Source organism: Lithobates pipiens, unplaced genomic scaffold (genome assembly GCF_037356315.1).
Source record: "Lithobates pipiens isolate NorthernLeopardFrog02 unplaced genomic scaffold, aLitPip1_a1.2 Scaffold_23, whole genome shotgun sequence".
NCBI classification, from domain to species: Eukaryota; Metazoa; Chordata; class Amphibia; order Anura; family Ranidae; genus Lithobates; species Lithobates pipiens.
In genome coordinates this window covers 167,358,554-167,374,810 of record NW_027507785.1, presented here as the reverse complement: position 1 = coordinate 167,374,810, position 16,257 = coordinate 167,358,554, and the positions used below count along the sequence as shown (strand labels likewise).

Genomic DNA, 16,257 nt, shown 5'->3' with positions numbered 1-16,257 from the left:
CCATGTCCGTCCATGCTAAGTTTGAGCGGACTGTTTGCCGAAACTGTTGGACGGACAAAGTTGGGCGAACAGTCCGCGCGTGTGTACGCGGCCTAAGAGATTTCCATCAGGCTTGTAGTTCTACATGTCCCGCCATCTTGGCTTCTTCAGAAAAAGCGTGACAATAATACTAATGAAACAAATAAACATCACAATAAAACATCACACAAACCAATAATCAATATACTGAGAGAAAATAAACACTATTTAAGCAAGGCTGTACCTACCATGCAAACACAGACATCCACCCCCAAAAAAATAAATGGAGGAAAACATGAAAATTGGGAAGGAATTGAGTGGGGTTTGTCCACTGACACCACACAAGCCCACCACCAGGGGTATTTAAACCAACGCTGGACCTCCTGTAGTCAGGGGTAAATGGCCATGGAAACTATAAAGTAAGATGTATCCTGTATTTACATTAGATAAGCATAGTATCAAAACTTCACTAAGGCTAACATAGTGTTAGATGCATTACTTACTTGGGTTTAGTCTGCTAATAGTGTAGGGAGCCTATTGCTCCTCTGAATGATGTTGTTATAAGCAGGGATTTTCAACATGCTATAAACAAATATACATGCATATAGATCAGAAAGATCCTAAATGCAAAGTGATGAAGTGGACATTGTTAGATACCAGTGAAAAGATAACTACTGTATATTCAAGGATAATAATAATCTACCAGTTCCACAAGGTGAACTAGAGTAAGACAAAATAAACTACAAAACAAACTACAAAAAAATGCCAATAGACTTAATTGTACCTTTAAACTTGATGATCGAGGTATGTATTTCTTCGACAGCCATATTAAGGCATGTCCCACCGGTCTGTGTGGAGATAGAATTGCATATTTGCACAGGATCTGACAAAATCCACAATGGAGGGAGACAATCACCCCCATCTATGTCCATCTAGACAAAAAACTAAAGCAGCATACCTGCCTGATTCTACGTGTAACGAATAGGCTCCCTTGGAAAGGTGGCTGCCAGCATCCAGGCTCCTATATATCCCCCCATCCCCCCAGCGTGTGACGTCACGTCGGGATCCGGACGATGGGCAGGGGATTGGGGTATGGAGAACCATATGACTCACTACCCTTTCTTTTATGTGACAGAAATGGCACTGATGGCATGGGGATACACGCAACACATGTGCCGTAAACACAACCCAGCATGGAGCAAGGTTTATAAAGATGAGACTTCAGACTTTTAGTCTTCACTGGTTGAATGTTTTACTCACTAGGTAGTGCAGTCAGGATGCTATCCCTACAGTTTATAGTTTTATAAAGTCAGCAACAGTGGCTCCTGTTTTTTTATCCCCAGAGGTTCACTAAATTTCTTTTTAAAGTTGTTCAAAGTTTAAATTTGTTCAGTTTCTAGCTAAACCAATTCTTTCTTACTCTGCCTCACCCAATATGTGACCTATAAGACTTAAACTCAATTGAATCCATGTTTAACAATAAGGACCCCCTCTTCATTGTGTCTCACAGTTTTATAAGGCTCTTATCACACTACAGAGTCCTGAATATCTGGAATATCATGCCAAATGGGAAGCTGATCTTCACTCACAACTAACCAATAAGCAAATAGATAAAGTTCTAGTGCTATCTCACACCTCCTTCATCCAAAATGGCGGAAACTATTTATAAGCTTTTATCCAGATGGCATTACACTCCAACCAAATTACACCTTATATTCCCTTCCAATTCCCCATCGTGCTGGAGGAATTGTGGGAAAAATGCCTCACATGCCTATATCTGGTGGGACTGCCTCCTAATTCACCCATATTGGTCAGATGTACATTAACAAGATTGTTGGTCTCTCTCTTCCATCAGACCCATGGACTATTCTCTTTCATAGCAATCCTGAACCAGTCAAACCATATAAACGATCCCTTATCCCACATCTTTTGAACACGGCTAAAGCTCTTATACCTACCTTATGGGGCCACCCAATGGTTCCTTCTCTGAGAAGCTGGCTACAAAAAAATTATGAAGTCTGTTTGTGAGAGGAACTCACCCATATTGCCAAAGGCAACATTAGTCGTCACACCAAAATGATGGGCCCTCTGGTTCGAATTCAAAACCTCTTCAGGATATAAAAATATTATGCATCCTTCCTCTACGGACAAGCCAAATGATGTTTCCTAACTTTTTAGGTTTACTGCAAGATTATTACTGCATTGTGTTGTTTTGTGATTTATATGCTTACCCAGACTAAAATTTCCACTTGAAACTAGCTACCTTCCCTTCTCTCTCCCATTCCTCCCTTCACCTTTTCCCCGTTTCTCCTCCCCCCCCCCCCCCCCCCCCCCCCATAATATAATTCCAGCTATTTACAGTTGATATTATGCTATAGTTTGTTATAATGATTGCCGAAACCCAGGCTATTACTATACTTAGTTTTTTAGATTTTTGAGCTCCTTGTCCCTGCCTGTCTATGGGTAACCTCTGTCTGATCTTGTACTTGTACCTGATTTTCTATAATATGTATACACTATTTGTGTTTTTCATTATTTTTCTGAAATAAACAGATATTAAACAACAAGTTGTTCAATTTATTGTATTCTGTAAATTATGTTTGTTCTATTTCTTTTACAGAAGAGACAGAGGAATACATTAAGCAACCCAAATTCTGCTAAGCAATAGAATGGAATATCATGAGTCCATGAGCAAATTGCTGGCCAACAAAGGTAAGCTTGTCATAATATTCATGTGTTTAAAAAACTGTTATATATTTGCAGTAAGTAGACAAATTTTATATATATATATATATATATATATATATATATATATATATATATATTTTTTTTTAAGGTTGAACTGGATGGACTTGTGTCTATTTTCAACCTAACTATGTAACTATGTAACTACTGTATATACACACACACACACACACATATACATATATATATATATATATATATATATATATATATATATATATATATATATATATAGTGCCTTGCGAAATTATTCGGCCCCCTTGAACTTTTCAACCTTTTGCAACATTTCAGGCTTCAAACATAAAGATATAAATTTTTTATTTTTTGTGAAGAATCACCAACAAGTGGGACACAATTGTGAAGTGGAACGAAATCTATTGGATTTTTGAAACTTTTTTAACGAATAAAAAAATGAAAAGTGGGGCGTGCAAAATTATTTGGCCCCCTTGCGTTAATACTTTGTAGAGCCACCGTTTGCTGCGATTACAGCTGCAAGTCGCTAGTTTCAGGTCTTTTGCGTCTCCAACAGGTTTTCATCCAGAATGGTCCTATATTTGGCTGCATCCATCTTCCCCTCAATTTTAACCATCTTCCCTGTCCCTGCTGAAGAAAAGCAGGCCCAAACCATGATGCTGCCACCACCATGTTTGACAGTGGGGATGGTGTGTTGAGGGTGATGAGCTGTGTTGCTTTTACGCCAAACATATCGTTTTGCATTGTGGGCAAAAAGTTCGATTTTGGTTTCATCTGACCAGAGCACCTTCTTCCACATGTTTGGTGTGTCTCCCAGGTGGCTTGTGGCAAACTTTAGACGAGACTTTTTATGGATATCTTTGAGAAATGGCTTTCTTCTTTCCACTCTTTCATAAAGGCCAGATTTGTGCAGTGTACGACTGATTGTTGTCCTATGGACAGACTCTCCCACTTTAGCTGTAGTTCTCTGCAGTTCATCCAGAGTGATCATGGGCCTCTTGGCTGCATCTCTGATCAGTCTTCTCCTTGTCTGAGCTGAAAGTTTAGAGGGACGGCCAGGTCTTGGTAGATTTGCAGTGGTCTGATACTCCTTCCATTTCAAAATGATCGCTTGCACAGTGCTCCTTGGGATGTTTAAAGCTTGGGAAATCTTTTTGTATCCAAATCCGGCTTAAAACTTCTCCACAACAGTATTACGGACCTGCCTGGTGTGTTCCTTGGTCTTCATGATGCTCTCTGCGCTTTCAACAGAACCCTGAGACTATCACAGAGCAGGTGCATTTATACAGAGACTTGATTACACACAGGTGGATTCTATTTATCACCATCAGTCATTTAGGTCAACATTGGATCATATAGAGATCCTTGCTGAACTTCTGGAGTGAGTTTGCTGCACTGAAAGTAAAGGGGCCAAATAATTTTGCACGCACCACTTTTCAGTTTTTTATTTGCTAAAAAAAGTTTAAAATATCCAATAGATTTCGTTCCACTTCACAACTGTGTCCCACTTGTTGGTGATTCTTCACAAAAAATTAAAATTTTATAACTTTATGTTTGAAGCCTGAAATGTGGCAACAGATTGAAAAGTTCAAGGCGGCCGAATACTTTCGCAAGGCACTGTATATATATATTATCTCACAAAAGTGAGTACACCCCTCACATTTTGTAAATATTTTATTAGATCTTTTCATTTGACAACACTGAAGAAATGACACTTTGCTACAATGTAAAGTAGTGAGTGTATAGCTTGTATAACAGTGTAAATCTGCTGTCCCCTCAAAATAACTCAACACACAGCCATTAATGTCTAAACTGCTGGCAACAAAAGTGAGTACACTCCTAAGTGAAAAATGTATAAACTGGGCCCAAAGTGTCAATATTTTGTGTGACCACCATTATTTTCCAGCACTTTCTTAACCCTCTATGACTGTAGGCAAGACACACATGTCTGGTTGCCGCTACACTCGCTTGACACCATCTGAACCAAATAAGTTTATTTTGGTCTCATCAGACCACAGGACATGGTTTAAGTAATCCATGTCCTTAGTCTGCTTTTCTTCAGCAAACTGTTTGTGGGTGCTCTTGTGCATCATCTTTAGAAGAAGCTTCCTTATGGGATGATAGCCATGCAGACCAATTTGATGTAGTCAGGCAGGCTTGCCCCCTATCCCTTCAACCTCTGCAGCAATGCTGGCAGCACTCACACGTCTATTTCTCAAAGACAACCTCTGGATATGATGCTGAGCATGTGAATCAACTTCTTTGGTCGACCATGGTGAGGCCTGTTCTGAGTGCAACCTGTCCTGTTAAACCACTGTATCATCTTGGCCACCGTGCTGCAGCTCAGTTTCAGGGTCTTGACAATCTTCTTATAGCCTAGGCCATCTTTATGTAGAGAAACAATTTTTTTTTTCAGATCCTCAGAGAGTTCTTTGCCATAAGTAGGCATGAGCTTCGAGTTCGAGGTCAAAGTTCGACTCAAACATCGGCTGTTCGATCGTTCATTGAAAATCGAACATTATGGGCCGTTCGCACCAAATTCGAGTGGCGTGTCATGGCCTATAATGCACTGCGTTATTGCAGTGGTTTGCTGGCTGATAATTGGCCAAGCATGCACTATGACCTGCATGCTTTGGCCAATCACAGCGCCGTAAGCAAACAGAGCCATAATTGGACAAAGGCAGAGTGTTCTGGAGGTTAAGTACACGCCCCACACTATATAAGGCCGCCTGCACGTCGGCCCTGTGTAGTGTGTTGCTGGCGTTATAGAGAGATAGATAGGGAGAGAGTGTGTAATTTCATTTACTTTGAGCAGGCAGTTTATTCCATTAGGTAGATCTCACTGCAGACCGTTCCTGCTGTACTATTTCTAATCTATTTCAGGCAGGCATTTGATCCAGTTTAGCTAGATCTCACTGCAGACCGTTCATGCTGTACTGTTTCTAATCTACTTCAGGCAAGCAGTTGATCCAGTTTAGCTAGATCTCACTGCAGACCGTTGCTGCTGTACTATTTGTAATCTACCTCAGGCAGGCAGTTAATCCAGTTTAGCTAGATCTCACTGCAGACCGTTCCTGTTGTTCTATTCCTAATATACTACAGGCAGGCAGTTCATTCAGTTAGCTGCAGTATATTCAGTACTGTATCCTGTGCAACTAGAGCTCGCTGCAGACCATTCCTGTTGTTCTGTTCCTAATATATTACAGGCAGGCAGTTCATTCAGTTAGCTACAGTATATTCAGTATACCGTATCCAGTTTAGCTAGATCTTGCTGCAGACCGTTCGTGTTGTTCTGTTCCTAATATACTACAGGCAGGCAGTTCATTCAGTTAGCTGCAGTATATTCAGTACTGTATCCTGTGCAGCTAGATCTCACTGCAGACTGTTCCTGTTGTTCTGTTCCTAACATACTACAGGCAGGCAGTTGATTCAGTTAGCTGCAGTATATAAAGAGTACTGTATCCTGGGCAGCTAGATCTCACTGCAGACCATTCCTGTTGTTCTCTTCCTAATATACCACAGGCAGGCAGTTGATTCAGTTAGCTGCAGTATATAAAGAGTACTGTATCCGGTGCAGCTAGATCTCACTGCAGACCATTCCTGTTGTTCTCTTCCCAATATGCTACATGCAGGCAGTTGATTCAGTTAGCTGCAGTATATTCAGAATCAGTATATATAAACATCCCAGCTTTGTGCAGCTACATCTCACTGCAGGCCATTCCTGGTGTACCTATTTAAATACATTACAAATAAATCAAATACAATATGTCTGGAAGGCCAACAAGGTGAGGCAGATGCTCACAGGCCACTAAAAGAGGGCAAGCAGGCTCTGTATCTACAGCCAACATTGCAGGTTAGGGACATGGTGCATCCTCAGCACGTGGCCATGGGTCACGCTTGTCCTTTTTTTCTCCAGCTGGCCGTGTTGAGCCACAACATGCAGAACAGTTGGTAGAGTGGACGACTAAGCCGTCCTCATCCTTCTCATCCTCTGTCACCTTGGCTCAGAGTACTTTGGCTGCCAATGCAGCTGCCAAAGCAGGCTCTTCCATCGGCTCAGTGTAATCAGTCACTCCTTCCCAAGCCCCACCATCATGCCCTGAGGAGTCCCCCGAACTGTTCGACCACAGTGTTGGGTACATGCTGAAGGAGGATGCGCAGCATTTTGAAGGCTCCGATGATGGTACCCAGATTGGGGAAGACAGTAACGTGAGCCTAGAGATAAGGGGTGCCCAAGAAGGACAACAAACTGGCAGTCATGTTCCCCCAGCTGCAGCATACTGCCAGGTTTGCTCCATTAACGAGGAGGGAGGGGATGATGAGGTCACTGACTCTACGTGGGTGCCTGATAGGAGAGAGGAGGAGGAGGAGGAAGATAAGGAGGAGGCACATCTCCAACGAGGCAGGATGCCCTCCAGGGTCCAGCTTAAGGGCAGCCATCTGGCTGCATCACACTGCAGAGCTCCGTATATGCTTGGGCACCACATGCTTGACCAGACATATGTCTAACTCCCATGCAGTCCGTTGGCAAATGTACTTAAAAGACCCACACCAAAGAACAAGGTGGACCTCTCCTTGCTCCTCATCAGCTGGGATCTCCAACCCCACTATATCTTCAGTTCTCTCAGAAACCTGCACTGAGAGGAATTAAGGTGTAGAATTAGGTGTGCCAAGTACTTTTGGGGCAATCTGCTATTGCTACACTTACACCCGATTGTAGCAGGCAAATTTCGCTACCCCAGTTGCTAAACCGGCCAAAGAAATTCGTTCCCAGCCATCCACATGCCCAGCGGCTGAATGCTAGCTTGGCTAATTTGCTAGCACTCTAACTGCTGCCTTTTCAGCTGGTAGACTCTGCCCCCTTTCGTGAATTTGTGGAATGTGCGGTACCTCAGTGGCAGGTTCCCAAACGCCACTTTTTTTCACGGAAGGCGATTCCGGCTCTACTGGCATGTGGAAGGCAATGTCTTGGCCTTGCTGGAGAGAGCGGTTAACAGTAAGGTGCATATTACCACTGACTCATGGTCCAGCAGGCATGGACAGGGACATTACCTATCTTACATGGTGCATTGGGTGACCCTGCTGGCAGCTGGGAAGGATGCAGGACAGGGTGCAGTATTGTTGGAGCTTGTTCCGCCACCACGCCTCCAAAATGCTACTAGTGGTGATTCTGACATACCTCTCTCCTCCACCCCCTCCTCTTCTTCTTCCTCCATAGATTTGTCCTCTGAACCAGTGGTGCTTCATATGCATTCAAGGGGCTATGCAAGCACTCAGGCAAAAAGATGCCATGTGGTGCTTGAACTGGTGTGCTTAGGGGACAGGAGCCACAGTGGGTCAGAGATTCTGTCAGCTCTGGGGCAGGCTCAGAGGTGGTTGACACCACGCCAGCTTCAGGCAGGAACGGTGGTTTGCGACAATGGCACCAACCTCCTCCCTGCCCTCTGACAGGGACACTTCACCCATGTTCCCTGTTTGGCTCACGTCCTTAATTTGGTGGTGCAGCGGATTTTGTGCAGGTACCCCGGCTTACAGGATCTCCTGAGGCAGGCCAGGAAAGTCTTTGTGCATTTCTGCCGGTCATATAATGACAGTGCTCAGCTAGCTGACCTTCAAAAGGAATACAACCTGCCCAAGAACCGCGTAATCTGTGACATGCCCACCAGATGGAACTCAACGTTGGCCATGCTGCAGCGGCTGCACATGCAGCAGAGGGCCATCAATGAGTACCTGTGTGACTATGGCACCAGGACAGGGTCAGAGGAGCTTGGCTTTCTTTCGCAATGCCAGTGGCTCATGATCAAGGATGCATGCACTGTCCTGTCACCATTTGAGGAGGCCACGAGGATGGTGAGCAGTGACAGTACATGCATCAGTGATACTGTCCCTCTTGTCTACCTGTTGGAGCACACGCTGCATGGAATAATGGACAGGGCACTTTAGGCAGAACAGAGGGAGGAAGAGGAGGACTTCCTTACCTCTCAATGCCCCCTTAATCCAGACAGTGTTCCTGCGGGCCCGCCAATCACACAGGAAGAGGAGGAGGAGGATTGTGTCAGTATAGAGGTGGAGCCTAGCACTCAGCATCAGCAGCAGTCTTCAAGGAATCGTTTACAGTCACAGAAACCCATGGGCTTGTACGTGGCTAGGAGGATGTGGCTGCAGATCAGGTCGTCCTTAGTGACCCAGAGGACTCCGGACCGAATGCCTTAGCAAACCTACACTGCATGGCCTCCCTGATCCTGCAAAGCCTGTGAAAGGACCCTCGGATTCGTGGTATCAAGGAGAGGGATCCGTACTGGCTGGCAACCCTTCTTGATCCACTTTGCAAGGGTAAGGTTGCGGAACTTATCCAGCCGTCGCAGAGGGAGCAGAGGATGAATCATCTTCGGATGCATTCAGACAATTTTTTTAGTCTGCAGCACCAAGGTCTAATCGGTTCCAGCAACCATCGCCAGCGTCTTATTTACATGGTGTGGGAATACCTAAGGGCAAGATCAGACTTGGAGACCTTTCCAACTGAAAATCCTCTGGTTTAGTGGGTCTTGAGGATGGATCACTGGCCAGAGCTTGCACAGTATGCAACTGAGCTACTGGCCTGTCCTGCATCCAGCGTTCTTTCGGAATGCACATTCAGTGCTGCTGGAGGCTTTGTAACCGATCACAGAGTGCACCTGTCTACCGACTCGGTTGATCGACTCACCTTCATAAAAATGAATCAGTCTTGGATCATCAGCTACTAAGCACCTGATGCTGATGTAACCGAATAATTTTTTATGAAGGTGAAATCCCTTCAAGACTGCCTATGCTGATGTTGAGTGACTGTCCTGTTATGCTGAGTGACTATCCTATTCCTCCTCAATGTTCATGTTGATAGCTTGTAAGAACATTTTTGGTTCTGGGCACCACCACCAGTGGCTAAGGCCCAATTTTTCTGCCCCTGTTCAACAGGGGAGTATAATTAAAATTTTTGCTGTAATATTTTGCAGCAGGGCTTGTTCCTACGCTCAACTAGAGTATCTGTGAGGGTTGCAGTGTTGTGGCACCAGCACCAGTGCCTAAAGCCCAATTTTTTCTGCCCCTGTTCAACAGGGGCGTGTAATTACAATGTTTGATTTAATATTTCACAGCAGGGCCTGTTCCTGCACCCACCAAGAGTAACTGTGAGGGCTTACAGTGTTGTGGCAATGCCACCACACCCCCACCAAAGGCAAAAATGTTCTGCCCCTGTTCAACAGGGGCATGTAATTACAATTCTTGATATAATATTTCACAGAAAGGCCCGTTCCAGTGCCCACCAAGAGTAACTGTGAGGGCTTACAGTGTTCTGATAGCACCAACACCTAAGGCCCAAATTTCTGCAGAGTATATAGGGCAGGCCCCTACTTTCATAAATCCGACTTACAAATGACTCCTACTCCTAATCTACCCCTAGGAAGGGAAATTCTCTCCTGTAAGAGTTAATATGGGGAAAAGGTGTCTCCTCCACTGATGCTTTATCACCAATCCTTGTTTCCCTAAAAACCCCAAATTTTCAAAATCCAGTTGTCATTGGGACAGAAAGTGAGGTGAAATCTTCTGAATAGGGGCACAGACAGCAAAACAAATATTACAGGGGTGATAACCCTTCCCCATGTTTTCCAAAAAGGTTAAAAATCTATTTTTTGGCTGGAGCTACACTTACAAAATGTACCTGTTCCAAATTACAAACAGATTCAACTTAAGAACAAACCTATAGTCCCTGTCTTTCTTGGGACTGCCTGTATACTGCTGTTCAGAGTATATAGGGCCTGGGGGTCCCACGCCTGTTCTTTTTTTAATTTGGGTGCAGGGTTCCCCTTAATATCCATACAAGACCCAAAGGGCCTGGTAATGGGCTGGAGGTTTACCCGTGCCGTTTTTCTCAATAATTTTCATCCATATTGTCGGGACACGACATTACATTACAGCCGCAAGCAGTTTTAAGTTACTTTTATTCCTTTAGAAATGTCATTTTGTGCAGGGACTCTTCTAAACACGGGAAACACGCGCCACTTTACAGGCATACTATAGACACCCCCCAGGTACGATATTTAAAGGACTATTTCACTTTTATTTTTTCACTTTAAACATCATTAAAATCACTGCTCCTGAAAAAACGGCCGTTCCCTGGGGCAGGACCCGGGTCCCCAAACCCTTTTTAGGACAATAACTTGCATATTAGCCTTTAAAATTCGCACTTTTGATTTCTCATGTTTGAGTCCCATAGACTTTAACGGTGTTTGAGAGTTCAGGCTAACTTTCGGTCTGTTTGCATGTTTTGGATGCGAACCGGGGGGGGGGGGGTGTTCGGCTCATCCCTAGCCAGGAGGTGCCAAGTTGAACTTCCAGTGACCAGTATAAGAGAGTGAGAGAAATAATACCAAATTTAACACATCTGCTCCCCATTCACACCTAAGACCTTGTAACACTAACAAGTCACATGACACCAGGGAGGGAAAATGGCTAATTGGGCCCAATTTGGACATTTTCACTTAGGGGAGTACTCACTTTTGTTGCCAGCGGTTTAGAAATTAATGGCTGTGTTGTTTTTATTTTGAGGGGACAGCAAATTTACACGGTTATACAAGCTGTACACTCTTTACATTATAGTAAAGTGTCATTTCTTTAGTGTTATCACATGAAAAGATATAATAAAATATTTACAAAAATGTGAGGGGTGTACTCACTTTTGTGAATTACTGTATATACACTATTATCACAATCTCATCAGCTTCACTGTATACTTGCCTCCAACCACCCATCCCTCCAAGCAGCAAATGATTACTTGTAGGAACCTTTGCCACTTTAACCCTTCTCTTCTCTATTCTGCTACTGACCACCTATATGACATAATCTCTCCCCTGTCCTGTCCTGACCTGGCCACCTCTTTCTACAACAGTTCACTCTCATCATCACTGGAAAAACTTGCTCCTCTAACTACATACAGAATCAGGCCCCTACCGTTACAACCCTGGCAAACGGACAACGCTAGAAATCTCAAGAGACATTGCCACGCTCTTGAACAACTGTGGCGTAAAACCAAATGCTTGCAAGACTTCACCCTATATCTCTACATCTCTCCTAAGATACAATTCCTGTCTCCATGCTGCCAAACAAGCCTACTTTGTCTCTCTTATTAATACCTTGTCATCCAGTCCTTGTCGGCTCTTCTCTACCTTTAACTCTATGCTTAGTCGCCAACCCCCTCTACCTATTAACTCACTCTCTGCCAATCACTTCAAAGACAAGATTGATGCAATATGTAAAGACACGTGGAGACACCTGCACTGTGCATACATCTTCCCCACTCAACATACCTTGTCTAACAGCACAGTCAACACTCTCTTCTTTTAGACTGGCTACTACTGAAGAGGTTACAAAACTTTTCTCAGATGCCCACCTAACCAATTGTCTTCTGGATCCTGTTCCTTCACAACTCCCCATCTTATTTAATCCTATGCTCCCTCACTCACATCTTCAATCGCTTCCTCTCCCCTCTAAAACATGCGCAGATCACTCTCATACTTAAAAACCCTCACTGGACCCCACCAACCTGAACAACTTAAGACCAATCTCATTGCTCCAATTCACCTCTAAACTTCTCTAGATTACTTAGTCTACAGCCGTCTTAACTCCTACCCTCAGTGAAAATAACCTTCTTGACCCCTTACAGTCTGGCTTTCACTTGCAGCACACAGAAACTGCCTTACTAAAACTCATTAATGATTTACTAACTGCTAAAACGAACGGCCACTACGCCTTACTCCTACTGCTTGACCTCACTCTGCAGCCTTTGATACTGTTGACCACCCGCTCCTTCTCAATAAACTCTGTTCCCTTGGCCTCCAAGATTCTGCTCTATCCTGGTTGTCCTCCTACCTATCACAGCGCTCCTTCAGTGTTACCTACAACTCTGTCTCCTCCTCTCCATTGCCCCTTTCTTTAGGGGTCCCCCAAGGCTGTGTTCTTGGACCCCTTCTCTTTTCTATCTACACCTCCCCCTTGGTCACTTGATAACTGCCCACAGCTTCCAATACCATCTATATGCAGATGACACCCAAATCTATCTGTCTGCTCTTCACCTCACTCCTTCAATCTCCTCTCACATTACTAACTTACTAACTGACAAATCAGCATGGATGTCGCACCACTTCCTTAAACAAAATCTCTCTATAAAGGTAATATTCCCCCTGCCCATGCCCCCCTACATGACTTTTCCATCAAAATCAGTAATGCAACCATCAATCCCTCCCCTCATGCCAGGGTACTAGATGTAATCCTTCACTCTGACCTGTCCTTTCAGCCCCAAACCCAATTGCTGTCAAAAGCTTGTAGACTTCACATCCATAACATCTTTAGAATATCAAAATTATACCACCAAGCTACTCATTCAATCCCTTGTTATATCTCGCCTTGACTAATGCAACTCCCTTCTCATTGGCCTACCTCTCCATAAACGTATCCACCTTACCAACCGCTCAGTGTCTGCCACCCCTCTCTGCCAATCCCTAAACTGGTTCCCGATCACCTAGCAAATGAAATTCAAAATACTAACCACAACATACAAAGCCATTCATAACTCTGCCCCGAGCTACATCACCAATCTTGTCTCCAAATATCGCCCCAAACAGTCCTTTACGCTCCTCTCAAGACCCCTTACTCTCAAGCTCCCTTGTCTCCTCCTCCCATGCTCCTCTCCAGGATTTCTCCAGAGCCTATCCCATCATCTGGAACTGTCTACCTCAACCTGTCTGGCTATCTCCTACTCTAGCTGCCTTCATGCAATCTCTGAAAACTCATCTCTTCAGGGAAGCCCATCACACCTCCCCTCCAGCTAATCTTCTACCACTTTCATCAGCTCATTACCCACAGTTACAACCTTTTGTACCACCTGCCCCACCCCATTAGATTGTAATCTCTTCTGAGCAGGGCCCTCTTAATCCTCTTGTATTTCATTGTATTGTAACTGTATTGTCTCCCTTTTATATTGTAAAATGCTGCGTAAACGGTTGGTGCTATATAAATTCTGTATAATATTAATAATAATAATATTAATACACACATACACATATGAAAACAAATACAGGCTGCAGCATATACTTTGTCTTTATTCATAGAAACAAACCCATTCACAATTACATCAAATTAGCAACAGTTTTGACCCAGCAACAACGCATCATTGGGTTCCAAACAAATACATACAAATACGTAGCATAGATCTGTTAAATAGCCTGGGCTAGAAATACATACATTTCAAATTTATAAAAGGGGTTGTAAACTCTCATGGTTTTTCACTTTAATGCATTCTATGCATAAGGTGAAAAACCTTCTGTGGTGCTCCACCCATCCCCCCCCGCCCCTGTTTTACTTACCTGACCCCGATTCTTCTCCAGCTGGCCATAAGTACACCAGCTCTACCTGGTGTCTCCTGTCCTGATTGGATAGATTGATAGTAGCGCAGCCATTGGCTCCCCTGCTCTCAATTAAATTCAATGACGTGGTGTCGGGGGCTGGACCGAGTCCTGTGTTCTGTGTGACTGGACAAAGATGTGGGACGTGGGAGTGCGCCCGCATGGGTGTCCACCAAGGAGAGTGCGCCTCCAACGTGGACACTCGATGGGGGGAGGAGCCAGCAGCCCCGCTGAGGGACCCCAGAAGAGGATGATTGGGAACACTCTGTGCAAAATGAACTGCATGGTAAAGTATGTTTTAAAAAAAAGAAAAGAAAACAAGGGTTTACAACCCCTTTACCCTTACATATATAAGTTAATATATTTAACCTCCAATCAATTATCGTTTACTATAAAACATAACAGTAGTTTTATAAACTAATGGGAGTTGTCTTTAAGGCCTGAGTTTTCACCAAATTCTTTAGTAGTTTAAATGTCCCAGGATAAAGAAAGGCCTGTATCATGGAGAGATAATATTTAATCATTAGTATACTTTATAGGCCTGTTTGTTCTGTTATTTTACCAAAGGTAAAGCCTCTAAATTGCTGTATTTGTCAAATGTTAATGGCAAAGCTCTCTATTACTATAGCAAAAAGGAGGGCAGGCCTACCTTGTACCCCTTAAAATAAGGAAGAATGGGAAAATGAAGATGTTAACCAATGTATTAGACTTTGGGTGACTATAGAGAATAGTAATCTATTTTTGGCCAAAGACAAATTGCTCTACACAAACATGCATAAAGGGTCATTCAAGTCAAAAATCTTGGCAGGATTGAATATTTACACTAATGTAGAATATCATATACTATAATAACTGTAGCACACATGTTCGTGTAGCTTTAGGGATTATGTAGGTCTAGCTCCTACCTGACTATGTTGACACCACAGTTCCCATGTGAATACATATAAGGTAGATGCAATATACTGTAGCAACCAGGCCTTGTTTATCCGAAACAAATCTAATGGGGAAAAAACAGTTAACAAATAATTTGGCAGAAAAGACAGACAGGTTGCATATGCATGACTCCATCAATGCAAATGGGACACACAAATTTCTTCAGGCAGCATAACAACTGCAAACCTATTTAGCATTAACCACTTTCATTTTGCTAAAGCCCAGGTGCAAGATCTTCTAGAATGCTGCACAGCAATATAAAAGAAAAGAGACCAAAAAACTATTTGCTATATTTTATAGTTGTGTAGCACTTACCCCCGAAGGAGCCTGCACTCTGCTAATGAACCCTCCTGAATTGACTCAGTCCCCTTGACAGAGCTGTGGTGCAATATAATACAGTACAATATCATGTAATGCAATATACCTGTGTTGTATCCTCAGGACTCACTGGCTCCACCTGGTGGAGAAAAATCAGTACACCACACAACTGGATACTTAACCAGAAATATATTTTTACTGCGAGTAAATTAAAACAGGTGGTTACAGAGAATGCACTGTCATCCCAACATACATGTCAGTACAATATATATCAACAGTGAAATACAATATGAAAGATATATATATATTCTATGTATCTAAACCTGGGAGCTCCCACTACATTAAAAGTTATACGTGAGGCCTCATTAAAAGTACTTTCTCCCGTATCTTCTTTCTTTGTTAGCTAGAAATTATTCCTCTGATATTTTTAATCCAAAAGATAGGTGAAAGTTAGCTTAAGATGCTCCAGGTATAACTCCAAGAACTGTTTTACAAATGCTTGAGTAGTTGAAGTAGATAGGCCTCAAGCCTGCTCAGTGTAAGTTGCTCTGCTCCTCCGTGGGACTACAGATCCCAGCGAGGCCTGTATGTGAGTCCAACATCATGTCAAAGTTAACAACTGTGGGTCTGTGACCCGCTCACCAACTGGATCAGAACTCCTTGTAGTGGATTTGGTCCAGTGACTGCAGCTTGCTTCTCTGTCAACTGGGCAAGTCGCTCCGTTCCGTTCCACTGGATGGACCCGGTCCACCGGTGCTCGGATGAGTGTCCCTGGATCTTCAATCCGGTCACTGTCTTTAGGCACGGTCAGGTCACTTGTGCAAACAAGCTGGGTTGT

At 43.5% G+C, this 16,257-nt stretch overlaps 1 protein-coding gene across 1 annotated transcript in view; it reads left to right on the top strand.

The window, feature by feature from the left end:
• Nucleotides 1-16,257, top strand: part of RGS21 (regulator of G protein signaling 21) — a 201,257-nt gene that overhangs the window by 149,593 nt on the left and 35,407 nt on the right. Inside the window, exon 2 of the mRNA XM_077452568.1 lies at nt 2,639-2,730. Within this exon, the coding sequence (XP_077308694.1) occupies nt 2,688-2,730 (43 nt within the window). The 5' untranslated portion in view covers nt 2,639-2,687. The remainder of the gene's footprint in view (nt 1-2,638; nt 2,731-16,257) is intronic.